We start from the raw sequence: 17,117 nt of genomic DNA on the forward strand, positions 1-17,117 counted from the left end.
TGCCCAGACCAATTTTCAGCTTTCAGTGATCTCAGAATTTGAATGAGAACTACCCACTCATGCACACTTTACCCATATGAAATGTGTCCTTTTTTATACAAAGAGAGCTTTCTTCTGGTGGTATTTAATCACCACTGGGTTTTTAATTTTTGCGCTATAAATAAAAAAAGACTGCAAATTTTTTGTTATAACATTTTGCAAATTAGTAATTTTTCTTCATAAATTTTGGCCAAAATGTATCCTGCTACATATCTTTGGTAAAAATAACCCTAATCAGTATATTTTTTGGTTGTTGTGAAAGTTAGTCTACAAGCTATGGTACCAATCATTGATTGCACAGCATGTGCATAGCAAAAATGACTCCCCAAAATACATCCTGCTACCAAATGTGTCAAACTTTTACACCTGGCCACATACAGAGGTCCAACATTCAAGTAGCACCTTCAGGCATTCTAGAAGCATAAAATACTTATCTAATTTCCTTACTGCCGACTACATTTTTCTTTCGTTCATTGACGGGCACAGCTTCTTATCGTGACCATTGGGTTATACTGCCCCTACAGGAGTAGGATACTAGACAGGAAAAAGATTAACTACACCTATGGGGCAGTCCCAGGGGGTGTACTCCCATTCTCCGCTATAGGCATTCCTGCTTAGTCAGGAGTAAGGACCTAGTTCCTTGCTGGAATCTCTTGTCCTGGCAATTTTTTCTTTTTAATTAAATTTTTTTTTCTTATCTTTATTTTGTTCCTTTGAGAATCTACTATCAACTGCCGGACTGTGCGACGGATAATCTAGATCAGTGGTTCTTAACCTGGGTTCGATCGAACCCCAGGGGTTCAGTGAGTCAGTCTCAGGGGTTCGGCGGAGGGGCAACAGGACAATTGCTCCCCACGAGAAAATATTACTGATTGTGAGGCCAACCCCCCCCCCCCCCCCAGACACTTGACGCTCTGCCCCCTGTACCTCCCCCAGCAGGTTTCCAGCCTATCTCCTGCAGGCTGCTTGCTGCTTGAGTGGGCGGGGTGGGGGTGTACCTGACCACGGAGATCGCGCCCGCCTGGAAGAGGGAAGTGTGAGCAGCTGAGCAGAGGGAGCCGAGTGAATGTTCCTGGTGGTAGGCTCAGCTAGCTGTACATGGTGGATTCGTTTGCAAGCACCTCTATGCTAAGTCTGCTGAGTTACTGCAGCTTAGCATAGAGGTGCTGTTAGCTGACAAATAGAAATCATGTCCTTTTCATTTAGCTCAATAAGCATTGTGAATGCCCCCTGGTGTGTGCCCTCCTGATACCCCATGGTATGCCCTCCCAACCCCCCCCCCCCCCAGTGTGTTCCCCCCTGACACCCCATGGTATGCCCTCCCAACCCCTCCCCCCAGTGTGTTCCCTCTTGACACCCCATGGTATGCCCTCCCAACCCCCCACCCCAGTGTGTGCCCTCCTGATACCCCATGGTATGCCCTCCCAACACCTCCCCCCAGTGTGTGCCCTCCTGACACCCCATGGTATGCCCTCCCAACCCCCCACCCCAGTGTGTGCCCTCCTGACACCCCATGGTATGCCCTCCCAACCCCCCCAAGTGTGTGCCCCCCTGACACCCCATGGTATGCCCTCCCAACCCCACCCCAGTGTGCCCTCCTGACACCCCATGGTATGCCTTCCCACCCCCCCCCCCCCAGTGTGTGCCCTCCTGATACCCCATGGTATGCCTTCCCAACCCCCCCCCCCCCAGTGTGTGCCCTCCTGGCTCCCCCAGTGTGTGCCCTCCCAACCACTGATGTGTGCCCTCCTGACACCCAATGTGTGGCCTCCTGACTCTCCACTGGTGTGTGCCCTCACTACCCTCCCCCACAGTGTGTGTCCTCCTGACCCTCCCCCCAGTGTATGCCCTTCCAACCCCCTGGTGTGTGCCCTCATAACCCCCCCCCCCCCCGGTGTGTGCCCTCATAGCCCCCGGTGTGTGCCCTCCTGACCCTCCCCTGGTGTGTGCCCTCCCAGCCCCCTGGTGTGTGGCTTTACTGATCCCTGTACACTGTCCTATCCACTCCTGTCCTCTGCCCTATTCTCTGTACACCGTCCTACAGTCTACTGACCACTCTATCCTTCCCTACAATCAACTGACCCGTATACACTGCCCTACATGCTACTGGCCTCTGTACACTGCCCTACAGCCTACTGACCTCTGTACGCTGCCCTACAGCCTACTGACCTCTGTACATTTTACTTTGTATGATACATTTAATTCAGTTCTGTAAACAACACCTTATTTTCTGGCAGTGCCCCTCCCGAGACAAGACTCATAAAATCATATTTTATTTTTCCAATTAAGAAGGGTTCGGTGAATGCGCATATGAAGCTGGTGGGGTTCAGTACCTCCAACAAGGTTAAGAACCACTGATCTAGATCCAAATGGTCCCACCAGTCTGGCCAGAGAGAGCGAGTTAAACGTCTCACAAGGCCACATACGCCCTTGCCTTGGCCTGAGTCACAACGTTCCTCCTGGCCGACAGACACCCCCCCCCCCCCCCCCCATTCCCATGGAGCGGTGGTCTGTCGGGAGCGGTGCCCACCCTGTTTCTGGTATGGTAAATGGCTGTCCCCCCTCTAACCCTGGAGGTTTTTTGGGATGGATGGTCAGACCCCCGGGTTCTCCCTCCTTCCCATGCAGAGCCCCCCCTTCTTGGTGGTCCTCTGCAGACTTGTTACTCCCCATCTGCCCACACCCTCACTCCCCCTTCCTTCCCATGGGGTGGCCATACCTTTTAGGTGGGTCTGGGGTGTCGAGCTGGCGAGAGGGGGGGAGTGCGTCGCCCACGACCGGACGATCGACTTTGGGCCCCCCTTCCTGCTGGGATTGTGTGTGGCGTTCCTTGGTCCCCCCCCCCCCCCCCCTGGGCTGCATGGTGCCGCCATTTTCTTGTGGTTGTGCTGTAGATCAGCGGCCATGTTTGTGTGGTGGAAGTTTTCTGGTTGTTTTTCTCATTGAAAATAGCGGCGGCTATGTTTTTCGAAGCTATGTGAACAGTGAGTTTAGCGGTGGTACCCCCTCCTCATCCCCTAGTGCGGACTCCTGGATCTTTCTCTTCCTGATCACTACATAGTGTGCAATTTGCCTGGTGCTGTTAGTGCCTGATCTGTGGTGGTAAGTCTTAAGTGGCCTTATTTCTCCCCCTCTCTGCTATAGCAGTGGTAGTGCTCTGTGCTGGACCCTGTGGTGCCACCAGCGTGGTGGGGTTGTCCCTATCAGTGTTATACACTTTTTCTGTGTGGGTCCCCCTCTACTCTAATGGAGTCCCTTGAGCACATTTCCCCACCTGATGCCCTCTCAGAGGCTGCAGGGCCCCCTGGAGCCCAACAATCCCTGCCTGCACTGATGGCGGTACTAGAGTCCTTAGTGTCCAAGGTGGATTTGGTCCTGGGAAAACGGGCTAGCAAAAAGCTTCCCCCGCCTTCACCTGCTTCAGCTGTCTCAGATCCTGGATCTGATCTGGCCGCCGCGGATGTAAGTTACCCTTCTCGGTCTGCATGCTCAGATAGTGAGGATGATTCCCCTGCTCCTCTAGCCGTGCATTAAAGGGACTGGTGGATACGCTTGTCAGTTTGTGAAACTTTGAAAATGGAGGATCCGGCTGATGCTGCTTCAGAGGTGCTGGTCCTTTTTTGGCACCCACAGGCCCTCCAAGGCGGCGAGGGTGTTCCCTTTCCTGTTTACTTTGATAATATTGTCACTAAACAATGGAGTTGTCCAAAACACACTTTTGTTGTCCCTAAGCGTTTTGCGATGTGGTATCCTTATGAAGATTCCCTGCTTAAAAAAGGGGACGGTCCCACTGTAGTGGACCCACCGTTTCCAGGTAAATAAAGCCACCTTCATCCCGGTTGAGGAGTCCCCAGTCTTTAAATATACGGCTTAAAGGAGGTCAGAGGCTCTGACCCATCATATGTTCATTGTGGCTGGTTTGGCACTTAGGCCGGTATTTACTATTGCCCTGCTGTCGCAAACTCTGACCGAGTGGGCTAAATTTTTATGCCGGGACCTGGAGGGGGAACAGCTTCCCCCTGCCTTTGTGGAGCTGGCGGATCAATTGGTCCAGGGGCTACAGTTTGTCAGCGATGCCTCTTTGGATGTAGCACCTTTGATTTCCAGACTCTGTCTCAGCAGTCGTCATTCGGCGTATTATCTGGCTGAAATGCTGGACTTCTAAAAAGGCTTTATCTGATCTCCCATTAGTGGGAGATCGCCTGTTTGGAGCTTCCTTTGATTGCATCATTAAGGGCCTCACAGGGGGGAAGAGTACTCTTCTTCCACAGGCTTCCAAGAGCAAGGAGCCCCATTGTAGATGGCCATTCTTATCGGCTCATCAGAGGCCTTTTTGTCCCTCAGGGTCTCAAGACAAGGGATCTAAGCCCTTCAGAGCCTCCGCCGGAGGTTCCAGGAGGGCCTGGTCTGGTAAGTCATGAGTAGGCTCTTCCAGACCTGCAGACAAGGCTTTCTCTGCATGAAGGGGCACCTTCACCTGTATCTGGGGTTGGGGGGGGGGACGTCTTTGCTGGTTTCTGGATCCATGGACTTCGCTGGTAAAGGACAAGTGGGTCCTCAAAGTAATTTGGTGCGGCTGCAAGATCGTGTTTCAGTCTTCTCCGGAAAGGTTCTTCTCTTCCAACCTGCGTTGTCCCCAGGTTGCTTACGGAGTCTCTTTAGGGAGGTGCAAGACTTGTTAGTTCAAAGGGTGATTATCCCAGTTCCAACTTCGTAACGATTTTAGAGTTATTGCGCAAACCTGATTCCAGTTCACAGGAAGCGAGGCACGGTTCGGTTCGTCCAATTCTGGATCTCAAGGCCCCAAACTACTTTGTGCGGATACAGAAGTTCCGAATGAAGTCGATTCTCATGGTAGTGATGTCCGTACATCAGGGAGATTTTTTCGCTTCTGCGGACATCAAGGACACCTACCTTCACATTCCAATGTGTGCCGGGCACTAGCGCTTCCTCCGCTTTGCACTGGGCAAGGAACATTATCAGTTACTGGCGTTATCGTTTTTTGCTCTCGCCTCTGCTCCTATGGTCTTCACGTAAGTGTAGGCCCTGGTACTAGCATTGTTGCGTCAGCGGGGATCGTGGTACTGGGCGAGCAGAGTCTCTGACTGCTCTGATGGACAAGTTGGATATTACTCTGCGAACTCTGAGGGAGTTTGGTTGGATTCTGAGCCTTCAGAAATCTGCTCTGGTTCTGTCCACAAGACTGGACTATCTCAGTCTGACTCTGGACTCAGCCTCCGCTAGAGTGTTTCTTCCTCTGGAAAAACTCCAGAAATTGCAGGAGACAATCCAGCGTCTGTTGTCCAGCAGATGGTCATCCCTCCAGGCTTGCATGCGGATGCTGGGCCTGATGGTGTCTACATTCGAGGTGGTTTCGTCTGCACAGTTTTACATGAGATCTCTGCAAAGAGAGATCCTGGTGAAATGAGACAAGAATCCTCAGTCTCTAGACAAAGCTTATCCTGTTGAGCCGGGGTACGAGAGAGTCCCTGATCTGGTGGCACTTCAACAGGGAAAATCCTTTCTCCCACAGTACTGGGTGGTTGTCACCACGGATGCCAACTTGTCCGGTTTGAGTAGTCCTCGGCACAGATTGTGCTCAGGGGGTCTGGACTCTTCCAGGAGTCCAGACTGCTCATCAATGTACTGGAACTCTGAGCAATCAGACTTTGTCTGGATCATTGGAAAATTTCAGGGGTGTCTGGTACGCATTGTCGGACAATACCACGGACGTGGCCTATGTCAATCACCAAGGGGGCACAAGAAGTGCTTTGGCTCCTCGGGAGGTAGCCGGTATTCTAAGGTGGACAGAACGATTTGTTCCATTCCTCTCTGCTGTGCACATTCCAGGAGTGAAAAATTGGCAAGCGGAATTATCTCAGTCGACAGGCGTTGGACCAGGGAGAATGGTCGTTTCATCAGTTGTGACTCTGGTGGGGTACTCCGGAGGTGGACCTGTTGGCCTCTTGTCTCAACAGGAAGGTACAGAGGTTTGTGGCACGGTCTCGGGATCCTCTAGCTGACACCACAGACGCCTTAGTGGCTCCTTGGAGCCAGTATCGTCTGATTTCCGCTTTCCCCCCTCCTCTCAAACTTCTGGCAAGACTCCTGCGTGGGATCGAGGCAGAAGGGATTTCAGTCTTTCTAGTGGCTCCAGACTGGCCTTGCCGGTCTTGTTGCGCCGATCTGGTACGGCTGGTCACCGATGCTCCTTGGAGACTTCCTCTCAGGGAAGATCTGCTGTCCCAAGGGCCAGTCTTCCATCCTGCTTTACAATCGCGGGCTTTAACGGCTTGACTGTCGAAAGCCAGGTGCTGAAGGATAGAGGTTTGTCTGAATCAGTGATTCCTACACTGTTAAAGGCTAGAAAATCTACCTCTAGGAGGATCTACCCTCATACTTGGAAGACGTACAATGCGTGGTGTGAGTCTCTAGGCATTCACCCTTGCTCCTTTTCGGTTTCTCAGATATTGGCTTTCTTCCGACAGGGGGGTTGAGCAGCGCCTGGCCTTGAGTACCATCAAGGGCCATGTTTCAGCCTTAGCAGTTTTCTTTCAACGTCCATTGGCCACACACTCCTTGGTGTGTACCTTTATCCAGGGAGTTTGACACTTGGCTCCTCCAGTACGGTCTCCATTGCCGCCGTGGGACCTTAATTTGGTGCTATCAGTTTTTCAGAAATCTCCCTTCGAAAGTCTTTGAGAGGTTCCCTTGCTTACGCTGTCCCAGAAGGTGGCCTTTTTGGTTGCTATCACCTCTGTGCGCAGGGTGTCAGAATTGGCGGCATTATCCTGTTGTTCACATTACTTGGTGGTTCACAGAGATAAGGTGGTTCTTTGCCCCTCTTTGTCGTTTCTTTCAAAGGTCGTCTGGTTTCCATTTGAATGAAGACCTTGTGTTGCCTTCCCTATGTCCCAGACCTAAACATCCCAAGGAAATTGCCTTGCATTCTCTGGATGTGGTTCAGGCAATCGGGGTGTACCTGGCAGCTTATGAGTCTTTTCGGAAGTCAGACTCACTATTTGTACTTAAGGATGGACCTCGAAAGGGTTAGCTGCTTCTGCGCCGACCATTTCCAGATAGATCAGACAGTGATTCAGGCCTATTCAATTAAGGGTCAGGTTCCTCCTTTCCCTGTTAAGGCACACTCTTCTTGGGCGCTTAGTGCCTCCTGGGCCTTCTGTTATTGGGCGTCAGTGCTGCAGGTTTGCAAGGCTGCCACCTGGTTGTCTGTGCACACTTTACCAAAGTTTTATAAGGTGGTGTTGGCATCTGCGGATGCTTCTTTTAGACGCAAGGTTTTTCAGGCTGCTGTGTAGAGTACCTGGTCCTATTAGAGGGTGTATTGTGTTTTTTCAGGTGAGTTGCAGTTTATGGTTGAGCTCCATGTTACTGGTTGGCTACGGTTTAGCCTTGGAAAAAATTTTCTTGATGTTCCCACCCCCTATGTTTTACACTGCTTTGGGAATTCCCAATGGTCAAAGAGAATAGGAGCTGTGTCCATCAATGAGCGAAAGTGAAAATGGGATTTTTGACTTACTGAAAAATCCATATCTCTGATGTTCATTGACGGACACAGCACCCACCCCTCTGTGGAGTTGGCTTTCTTCTGACACTGCTTGAAACAAAACTGAGTGCCTATAGCTTAGAGTGGGAGTATACCCCCTGGAACTGCCCCATAGGTGTAGTCAAGCTTTTTCTTGCCTATTGTCCTACTCTTGTAGGGGGCAGTATAACCCAATGGTCAAGAAAATAAGGATCTGTGTACGTCAATGAACATCAGAGAAATGGATTTCATGGTAAGTCAAAAATCCCATTTCTCTTTTGTTCACTGACTGACACAGCTCCATATCATCTTAGACCCTTTGGCGTATGCTGCTCTCTCTTCAGGTTTAGGACTAGGCAGAAACAAATTTGGCTATGCCCCTGAGGCAGTCCCAGGGGATATACCCTCACTTCCTGCTATAGGACTTCAGTTTTTTCTGCCTAATCTGGAGTAAGGACCTGGTTCCCTGCTGGAATCTGTGGTCCTGGCATTTTTTCCCTCTTTAAACTGAATTTTTTTTTTTCCTTTATTTTCTGTGCCTTTGTGAACTACAATCACTTTGTTTCCTGTGTGAACTACAATGAGCACCTGGGCGATGCACTAGATATCATAGATCCTTACAGTCTTTCCAGTCTGGCCTGTGAGTGTGACCCAACTATTAGCTCCATGCTAGGTTGGCTGCGTCATAGCCCCACTGGACGGGGGCTGGCCAGCGAGTGAAATGCATCACAAGGATGCATAGCCCTGGTCACAACAATGTCCACGACTAGAGTTGCAACTTACCTTTGGCCACAGCACCCCCATTCCAAGATGGCACGGTGGACTGCCAGGAGTGGTGCCCACTTGGTTCCCAGGTGTGGTGAGAAGTGTGGGGAATGCTTCTCTGGGGAATGCTGGGGTGGACGCGGGCCCTTCCTCTGGTTTTTAGGTCCCTTCAATGCTCTTCCTTCCCCCATGATCCCCCCTTTTCAATGGCGGGGTTCCCCTGTAATTGTCGCTCTCACCTACCCCCACCCCCCCCCCCCAGTCTCCCCTTGGAGTGTTCTCCAGGAATTTCTGGGTGAGGGGTGTCCTTGTTTGGTGATGGGCTGGGCGGTGGGAGCGTACCACTGGTGGGGTCCTGGTTGCCGTGTGGCCCCGCCATTTTGTTGTGGGTGGCTGTATTCAGCTTCGGTGGCCAATTTTGGGTTGTCCGGTGGCCATGTTTCTGGAGTTTACCCATTATAGTCAATGCGGCGGCCATTTTCTTGACATCTGGGGCGGTGGCCTCTAGTGACAGTGTCAGCGATGCCTCTTCCTTTCTGATCGCAGGCAGTTTGGCGCTCTGCATCCAGTTCTGAGTGTATGGTAGTGAGTCCCTGTGGGTATACAGCCCCTTCTCTGCTATAGCAGTGCCACTGATGCGCTGATCCTTGTAGTACCAGAGCGGTCGCAGCATGAAGTTTTTTTTTTTTTTTTCAAAAAAAAAAGAAAAAAATTTTTCTTTGTATTATCACCACCTGACCCACTCGCAGAAGCTGTGGGACCCTCTAGGTCTCAGTCGGCCCTGGCGGCCTTGACGGCGGTGCTCCTGCAGTCACTTGTGTCAAAGGTTGATATGGCCCTGCAAAAGCGGCCTGGCAAGAAGCGCCTCCCGCCTTCACCGGCATCCCTCGCAGCCTCAGAGTCTGAGGTGGATTTGGCTGCTGCGGAAGCGAGTAAAGCCACTAGATCTGTGTCCATGCACCCTTACTGCTCTAACAGTGAGGATGAATCCCCTTCCTCTGCAGCGGCGCATTAAAAAGGCCCCGGTGGAGCCACTGATTGTGTCAGTGCGGCAAACTTTAAAGTTGTTTTACTCAGTTAATGCTGAGTCGGTTACGCCGGTGGGGTTTGGCACCGCAGGTCATCCAAGGGGACTAAGGTGTTTCCCTTTCCTGCCTAGTTTGACGAGATTGTCGCTAGTCAATGGGGATCCCTGAAACACATAGTTGGAATACCTAAGCATTTTGCTAGGAGATATCCCTTTGAGAAATATCTCTTGAAAAAGCTGACCGTTCCAACGACGGTGGACTCTCAGGTTTCCAGGTTGAATTAGTCCACACTTTTACTTGTGGAGGATTCCCCATCCTTTAAAGCGGAGTTCCGGCCTCGGGGGTCAAATTTAGATAACCGGCCCCACTCGTCACTTCCGGTGCAGGCGCGGCATCCCTGCACAGCTTCTGGGCATGCCCAGAAGCTGTTTAGCAGGGAATGCCGCGCTTGCACCGGACGTGACGAGTGGGGCCGGTGCAGGCGCATTGACTCCTGGGAGCGATGAGGTTCAGCTCCCAGGAGTCATCGCAAACAGGAGGTGACAGCGCGCGGTGCGGCCGCAGAGGAAGGAAGGTGAGTATATTTTCTTCAATATCAAGGTAAGTGACCAAAAAAAATATTGGGAGCATCCATTTCTTTTTCAGGTGGCCCTCAGCAAGCGGATGGCCCAAAATCGATTTTGAGGCCGGAACTCCGCTTTAAGAACCCTGTGTGCTGGGTCTCTGGCTGATACCTTTTCACCGTGACGGGTTCAATTTTAAGGCCCGTGTTTGCTATCACCTTGGTATCCCAGACTTTTAACGGAATGGGAAAAAAATCTTACACCAGGATCTAGAAGGGGATGAAAATCCTCCGGAGCTGGCGGATCTGTTGATTCAGGGGCTACAGTACATCTATGACTCGTCCTTGGATGTGTCCCCTTTGGCTGCTGAGCATCTGTGACGGCGGTGATCCTTTCCTGCATGATATGGTTGAAGGTAGTGGTTGGCCAACCAGATATTGACTGATCTCCCTTTTGTAGGAGACCGTTTGTTCGGTGCCTCTATGGAGGAGATCATTAAAGGTCTTACGGGAGGTAAAAGTACTTTGCTTCCGCAGGTTGCCAAGAGCAAGGAACCTCGTCATAAACGTGGTCCTTTTTTCTCTGCTCAGAAGCGGCATAGGACAAGGGTTCAAGATTCACCCGTACCTTCAAGGGCGGCTCCAAGAGACCCTGGACTGGTAAGTCAAAAGCGGGCTCTGTTGGTTCCACAGAAATGCCTTATTCAGCCTGAAGGGGTGCCCTCATCTGGGGTGGGGGGGAGGTCTTTGTTTCTTTACTGACCCATGGACCTTGCTCATTCAGGACTAATGCGTCTACGAGTTGTTTTGATCCTTGCCTTTGGCAAGGTTTTTTCCTTCCAGCCTATGCCTGTCTCATGATCGACTGCAGGGCCTTTATGGGGTGTTACAGGACCTGTTGGCACAAGGAGTCATTGTGCTGGTTCCAGAGTCGGAACGTTTTCAAGGCTTTTACTCAAATCTGTTTACTGTTCCCAGGTGGGAAGGCAAGGTCCGCCCGATCTTGAACCTCAAGGCTCTGAACCACTTTGTGTGGGTTCAGAAATTTCGGATGGAGTCCATCGGATGGAGTACATTCGCACAGTAGTGGCATTCCACTCTTTGCTTTGCTGTGGGCGAGGAGCACTATCAATTTGTGGCTTTACACTTTGGTCTCGTTTCAGCTCCTCAGGTGTTCACCAAAGTGTTGGCCCCGGTGTTGGCCTTGCTCAGGCAGAAGGGCATTGCGGTTTTGGAATACCCAGAGGATCTACTTCTGCGTGTGTCTTCATCTGCTCTAGAAGTCGACTTGGACATTACTGTGCAGACTCTGCAGGAGTTCGGGTGGACACTGAACTTTCAGAAATCAGCACTGTCTACGTCCACAAAGCTGGACTGTTTGGGTCTGACGCTGGATTCAGCGTCAGCCTGGATGTTTCTTCCTCAGACAAAACTACTGAAGCTACAGGGAGCTGTTCTGCTACTGTTGTTTAACCATCGATCGTCTCTCAGGACTTTCATGCAAGTACTGGGTCTGATGGTCTCCTCCTTCGGGGCGGTTCTCTTTGCGCAGTTCCACACCAGACCTTTGCACATGGAGCTTCTGATCAAATAGAACAAGGATCCGCTGTCATTGTACATACCAAAACTTACACCCCAAAATACATTCTTCACCTGAGTATGGCCATACCACATGTGTGAGTCTTTTACACAGCCTGGCCACATAGAGAGGCCCAACATGCAAGGAGCTTCATCAGGTTTTCTAGGGACATAAATTACATCTCTAATTTCCTGACAACCTATCATTTTTTAAGGCCCTTTATATTTATAACCCATAGCAGAACACATAGCAGGTACATACCAAGAATTACACCTCAAAATGCATTCTTCTGAGCAAAGGGTAAATCAAAGATTACCTGTGGTTTTAGTACTGCCATTGTCCACAGAGGAGAGCATTGGTCCAGGCAGCATGCAGGGATGAGCTCAGCAACAACAAAAGTAATTGTCCAGGCAGCAGGCAGAAATATCGGCAGCGCAGCCAAAGCATTAGTCCAGGCAGCAGGCAGGGATGTGGTCAGCAACAGCCAAAATATTGGTGCATTTGATGTAGGTGACATAAGTAATGCAAATGGCCAAATTAATAGGATAAATGGCAATTTTCTTATACCAGAAACAGGACCTACTTGTTGCCAAATAAGGCTGAAGCATTTGATCATTGAAATCCACCCCCCCTCATTTTTGGACAATCTTGGACACTTGCTGACTTTTGAATGGGACTGTGTCTTCCAGGAATCTCCATTTGAGGTGTCATAAATGGTGGACAGCATATACACATCCCTTTTATCCTTCAACTTCAGGACCAGCACTTCATCGTCTCTCAGACTTGCTGATTTCCCCCTTCATAGCCTTGTGTTAACTAAAGATTGGTGGAAGCCGATCCTGTGGTTTTTTTTTTTTTTTTTTTTTTTTTTTTTTGAGGTATCGTAGACAAGGGGTTTTGCAGGGTGTATGTGTAGGAAAAGGGACAGACTGGTGTAGAAGTTATCCAGCCAGATGTGATGACCTTTTTGGAGAAGTGGGTATGCCAGGTCCCAAACAAGCTTTCCAGTTGTACTGATGTAGGTGGGCACTCGGGGCTGGAGATTGGAATCTCTCCCTTCATATATGTGTAGCATCCTCCAGGGTAGGTGCTAGGTAAACTATAGTTGGGCCGTGTCTGCTTAACAGTAAGGCCATGTTTTCAGTAGGCTGTCATGTGTTCCCAGGTGTGCTGGTTGTGTTGGGGAGTCTCCCCACTGTGTCCCAATGAGGGTTCTCATTGGGCAGTGGAGGAAACCTAACCAATAGCACACCAGGGCTTGTATCCATCCTGGAAGGGCAGATTCTGAAGCAGAGCATTCTGGGAGGGGATACAAGTCTGTGGGGAGCACATGACAGGGTGTCTTTGGTGGGAAGCAGAGTCCCAGGAAGGGAGTGAAGGGAAGGGAAGAAAGGGTGAGGCTGTCTCTCCTCCTGTCGGGAAGAATTGGGTATTATAGGCGGCTTGCCTGAGGGGATACAGGGCTGAGCTGAGCGGCAGGAAGGATCCATTGTGCTGAGGACCAGCCGAGCTGTGGAGGTTGAGTTCCAGGAAAGCATTCTGAGTAGTGAGTACTGTGAACTGTCCCTGGAGGTCTGCCTGGCAGAGGGGACCACTCCGGAGAAGGTCAGAGGAATCCAGGAGCTAGCCAGTGCTGAGTGAAGAGTAAAGGGGGTGCCAGTTTGACCCTGAAGAGTAAGAGGGGGTACCAGCGGTTGGGCCCTGAAGTACAGTGTGTACAGTGCAGAATGTGCAGTGCAAGGTACACAGAGTTGTGTTGCAGTAACAGTACAGAAGGCTACCTCAGTCAGTGAAGACTACAGGGAGCACTTTAAAGGGCATTTGAGCTAAGAGGAAGTGTCAGAAATCGGATTCAAGTTCATAGACAGCAAGTCGGTTTTCCAAGCACCAATGGGCGTTGACCGGCATTCTGCCAACGTCAAAGCAGCGCTTGCAGGCATTTTTCACAGTGTCCCAAGTTGTACCTACTTGAGCCAGAGTATCCCACTCATTCTCTTCTCCCATCCCTATACAAAATAAACAAAAACAAACCAAAGATGCCAGACTGTTCATTGCCTCAGATCTCACTCTTGGGGAATCCACTCAAAGGGGCTGTTGATGTTAACGGTAACCCTGGCAGACCCATGTCAGGCCCAATGCCTGGAAATCCTGCTACATATGCGGAAGGCATAAAGATATCCCATGGCTCTTTCACAAGTCTTCTACATTTTTACGCTATAAATGGTCCTTTTGCTTGAAATATATTGTTTGATTCCTAGCCATCCAGTAAAGTGTACAAGGGACCTATCCAAACATATATTAGGTGGGCGAATTTCGTATATTTTGTCATAGTTGGGATGATCTCGGGGAGAGCACTGGGTATTGTCACTGAAGTTAAGGAAGTGCATGATCATCTCATAGCAGGACCTGGGCATTACAGAAGAATAAATGGGCATTGGGTGGCGGGGACCGTGTAGTCTTGTTTTTTTTTTAATCCCTTTAAGGGTGAGGCCCATAAACAACTTGAACTCCTCCAATGTCTTAGTTTTCCACTCATACAGATGGGCATAGGATGAACTGGGGTTGCGATCAATATGTTGCTGGGTAAATAGATTTGTCTACTCCAAATTATTAAGGACCAAAGTGTCAGGAAAAAATAAATAAAAATCAATTTCTGAAACATTTTTAGTATTGGCCTGCACACCTGGCTGTGCAGTGGAAAGGGGAATGCTTGCTGGTCCTGAGTTGGAAGGCAGCCATGTTCAGTTGGCAAGAACATCTGGGAGGTATTTATGGGCCCTGATCCTTGGGGGGGGGGGGGGGGGGATGGGACACTCTAGTGCTGCTACTTAAGGAACTTGACACTACAGTTCGGTACTTGAGGGGATGTGACACTCCAGTGTCACGTCCCTCTAAACTTTCAGCTCATACAAGAAGACTGATCAGAGATGCAGCAGAGAGGCCCATGATCACTCTGGATGAACTGCAGAGATCTACAGCTGAGGTGGGAGACTCTGTCCATAGGACAACAGTCGTATACTGCACAAATCTGGCTTTTATGGAAGAGTGGCAAGAAGAAAGCCATTTCTTAAAGATATCCATAAAAAGTGTCGTTTAAAGTTTGCCACAAGCCACCTGGGAGACACACCAAACATGTGGAAGAAGGTGCTCTGGTCAGATGAAACCATAATCAAACTTTTTGGCAACAATGCAAAACGTTATGTTTGGCGTAAAAGCAACACAGCTCATCACCCTGAACACACCATCCCCACTGTCAAACATGGTGGTGGCATCATCATGGTTTGGGCCTGCTTTTCTTCAGCAGGGACAGGGAAGATGGTTAAAATTGATGGGAAGATGGATGGAGCCAAATACAGGACCTTTCTGGAAGAAAACCTAATGGAGTCTGCAAAAGACCTGAGACTGGGACAGAGATTTGTCTTCCAACAAGACAATGATCCAAAACATAAAGCAAAATCTACAATGGAATGGTTCACAAATAAACATATCCAGGTGTTAGAATGGCCAAGTCAAAGTCCAGACCTGAATCCAATCCAGAATCTGTGGAAAGAACTGAAAACTGCTGTTCACAAACGCTATCCATCCAACCTCACTGAGCTTGAGCTGTTTTGTAAGGAGGAATGGGCAAAAATTTCAGTCTCTCAATGTGTAAAACTGATAGAGACATACCCCAAGCGACTTACAGCTGTAATCGCAGCAAAAGGTGGCGCTACAAAGTATTAACTTAAAGGGGCTGAATAATTTTGCATGCCTAATTTTTTAGTTTTTTATTTGTTAAAGTTTGAAATATCCAATAAATTTCGTTCCACTTCATGATTGTGTCCCACTTGTTGATTCTTCACAAAAAATTAGTTTTATATCTTTGTTTGAAGCCTGAAATGTGGCAAAAGGTCGCAAAGTTCAAGGGAGCCGAATACTTTCGCAAGGCACTGTACATTGCTGATGGGTGACAGGTGCACTGGGCGATGTGACAGGTTCACTTAGTGTTGTGCTTAAGCAGTACTCTGACAATACACAGATCGGTAAACTCACTGATCCCTGGCTCACCTCACACTAGAAAAAGGCAGTTACCGTTTTGTGTTTAGATTTGTGAATGGCTGTGAATGGACACAACTTGTCACGTGGTAAGGAGCCGCTGTCATTGGCTCTTTACCACGATTGGTGAAGCCCAGAGATCGCTGCGCTGCATGCCCCCGATCGCTCACATTCTCAGTCATATGACGTCGTTCCAGAACAAGAGTGGTCCCGCCCCGCCTTCTTATTACTGTACGGTGGGCAGGGGTCGGTTAAACATGGTATACTAAAAAGTAAAGTCTGTTTTTTTTTTTTTCTTTTTTAACTAAACATCTTATACTTACCTGCTCTGCGCAATGATATTGTACAGCTTTTCCCTTACCTCATCTTTCCTTGGTCTTCTGCCGGCGCGTTCTTTTCCGTGTGCCCCCATAACAAGCAGTGTGCTATGGGGGCACTTGTGCGGGTTCACGCCTGAGTTTGACTGAGCCGCAGGAGCCTTTGGCTCGTGCTGCACTGAGGCTCCTGTGACACCAGGAAGAGAAAGAAGAGCTGCAGCCAGGCATAGTTCTGAATCAATAGAAGGTAGGTGTTTAGGGATTTGGGGAAAAAAAACCCTTTGTGTTTAAAATTTAACAATTGCACAGGTGGTCCTTGTCTTTAATAGGATGTGTAAATATTTTAGAAAAAATTCTGAAATGGCCTGTCCTGTTTCTGGTTTTGTATTGTATAGTAATAAATTATCTTCCTAGATACTGTAAAGCGTTAAAAGTTCATGTATTGTGATTTTGCAGGTATAATACCTCAGCTTTTTTCACGTCTCAACCATCCTGAGGTATATGTTCGCCAAAGTATTTGCAGTCTGCTGTGTCGAGTAGCACATGACTCTCCTCACCTCATCCTCTACCCAGCAATTGTAGGAAGTATCTCATTAAGTAATGAATCCCAGTCTTCAGGTCAGTATCCTTGCAGTTCTTCTCTATTTTCATAGTAAAAGTCATGCTCCCAAGGAATAGAAACTGAAGTAAAGCTGTTCTTGTTTTTTTTTTTCTTGTTTACTGATGACTCCAATGGATATAGTGGTCTTAATATCACCGTTTCCGTAATACTTGAACATATTCCTGGTAAAAGTAAACCGCATTGGCATTCTGTACACTAACCCCCCCTTAAAAGAGAAGCATGGCAAAACCTTTTTTTATGGATATACTTCTCTTCTGAGTCTCAGGAGTGCACTTATTTCTGCACTCCTGTGACACAGATTCCAGCCAAATGGTAGGCTGACATCACAGAATCACAAAGCCAGTCCAAGCTCTGACAATGTCTGGATCCATCCAGGTGCCTGACTGGCAGCTTGCTCAACCAGTGAGCACTGAAAGGGCAGAGCAGGGAGCCAATGACTGGCACTCACTGCTCTCTGCTCACTGAAGACCAAGAACCAAGTGGTAATGGGATCGCTCAGTTTTTGTGTTTAGAGCCAGCAGCGGACAGCTTCAACATCTAACTGTGGCCATATATGAGAATTAGGTTTTATTTTTTAAAAATAAATTTGAAATACCCCACGCTATCAGTGTGTGTGAAAGTGGC

At 49.1% G+C, this 17,117-nt stretch overlaps 1 protein-coding gene across 4 annotated transcripts in view; it reads left to right on the forward strand.

The window, feature by feature from the left end:
* The window catches only part of SMG1 (SMG1 nonsense mediated mRNA decay associated PI3K related kinase), a 795,166-nt gene that overhangs the window by 520,610 nt on the left and 257,439 nt on the right, over positions 1-17,117 (forward strand). For all 4 annotated transcript variants that reach the window (XM_082260927.1, XM_082260924.1, XM_082260925.1 and 1 more), the window contains exon 36: positions 16,328-16,489. In XM_082260927.1, coding sequence (XP_082117053.1) covers positions 16,328-16,489 — 162 coding nt within the window. The remainder of the gene's footprint in view (positions 1-16,327; positions 16,490-17,117) is intronic.

Source organism: Pelophylax lessonae (assembly GCF_965119305.1).
Source record: "Pelophylax lessonae genome assembly, chromosome: 6".
NCBI classification, from domain to species: Eukaryota; Metazoa; Chordata; class Amphibia; order Anura; family Ranidae; genus Pelophylax; species Pelophylax lessonae.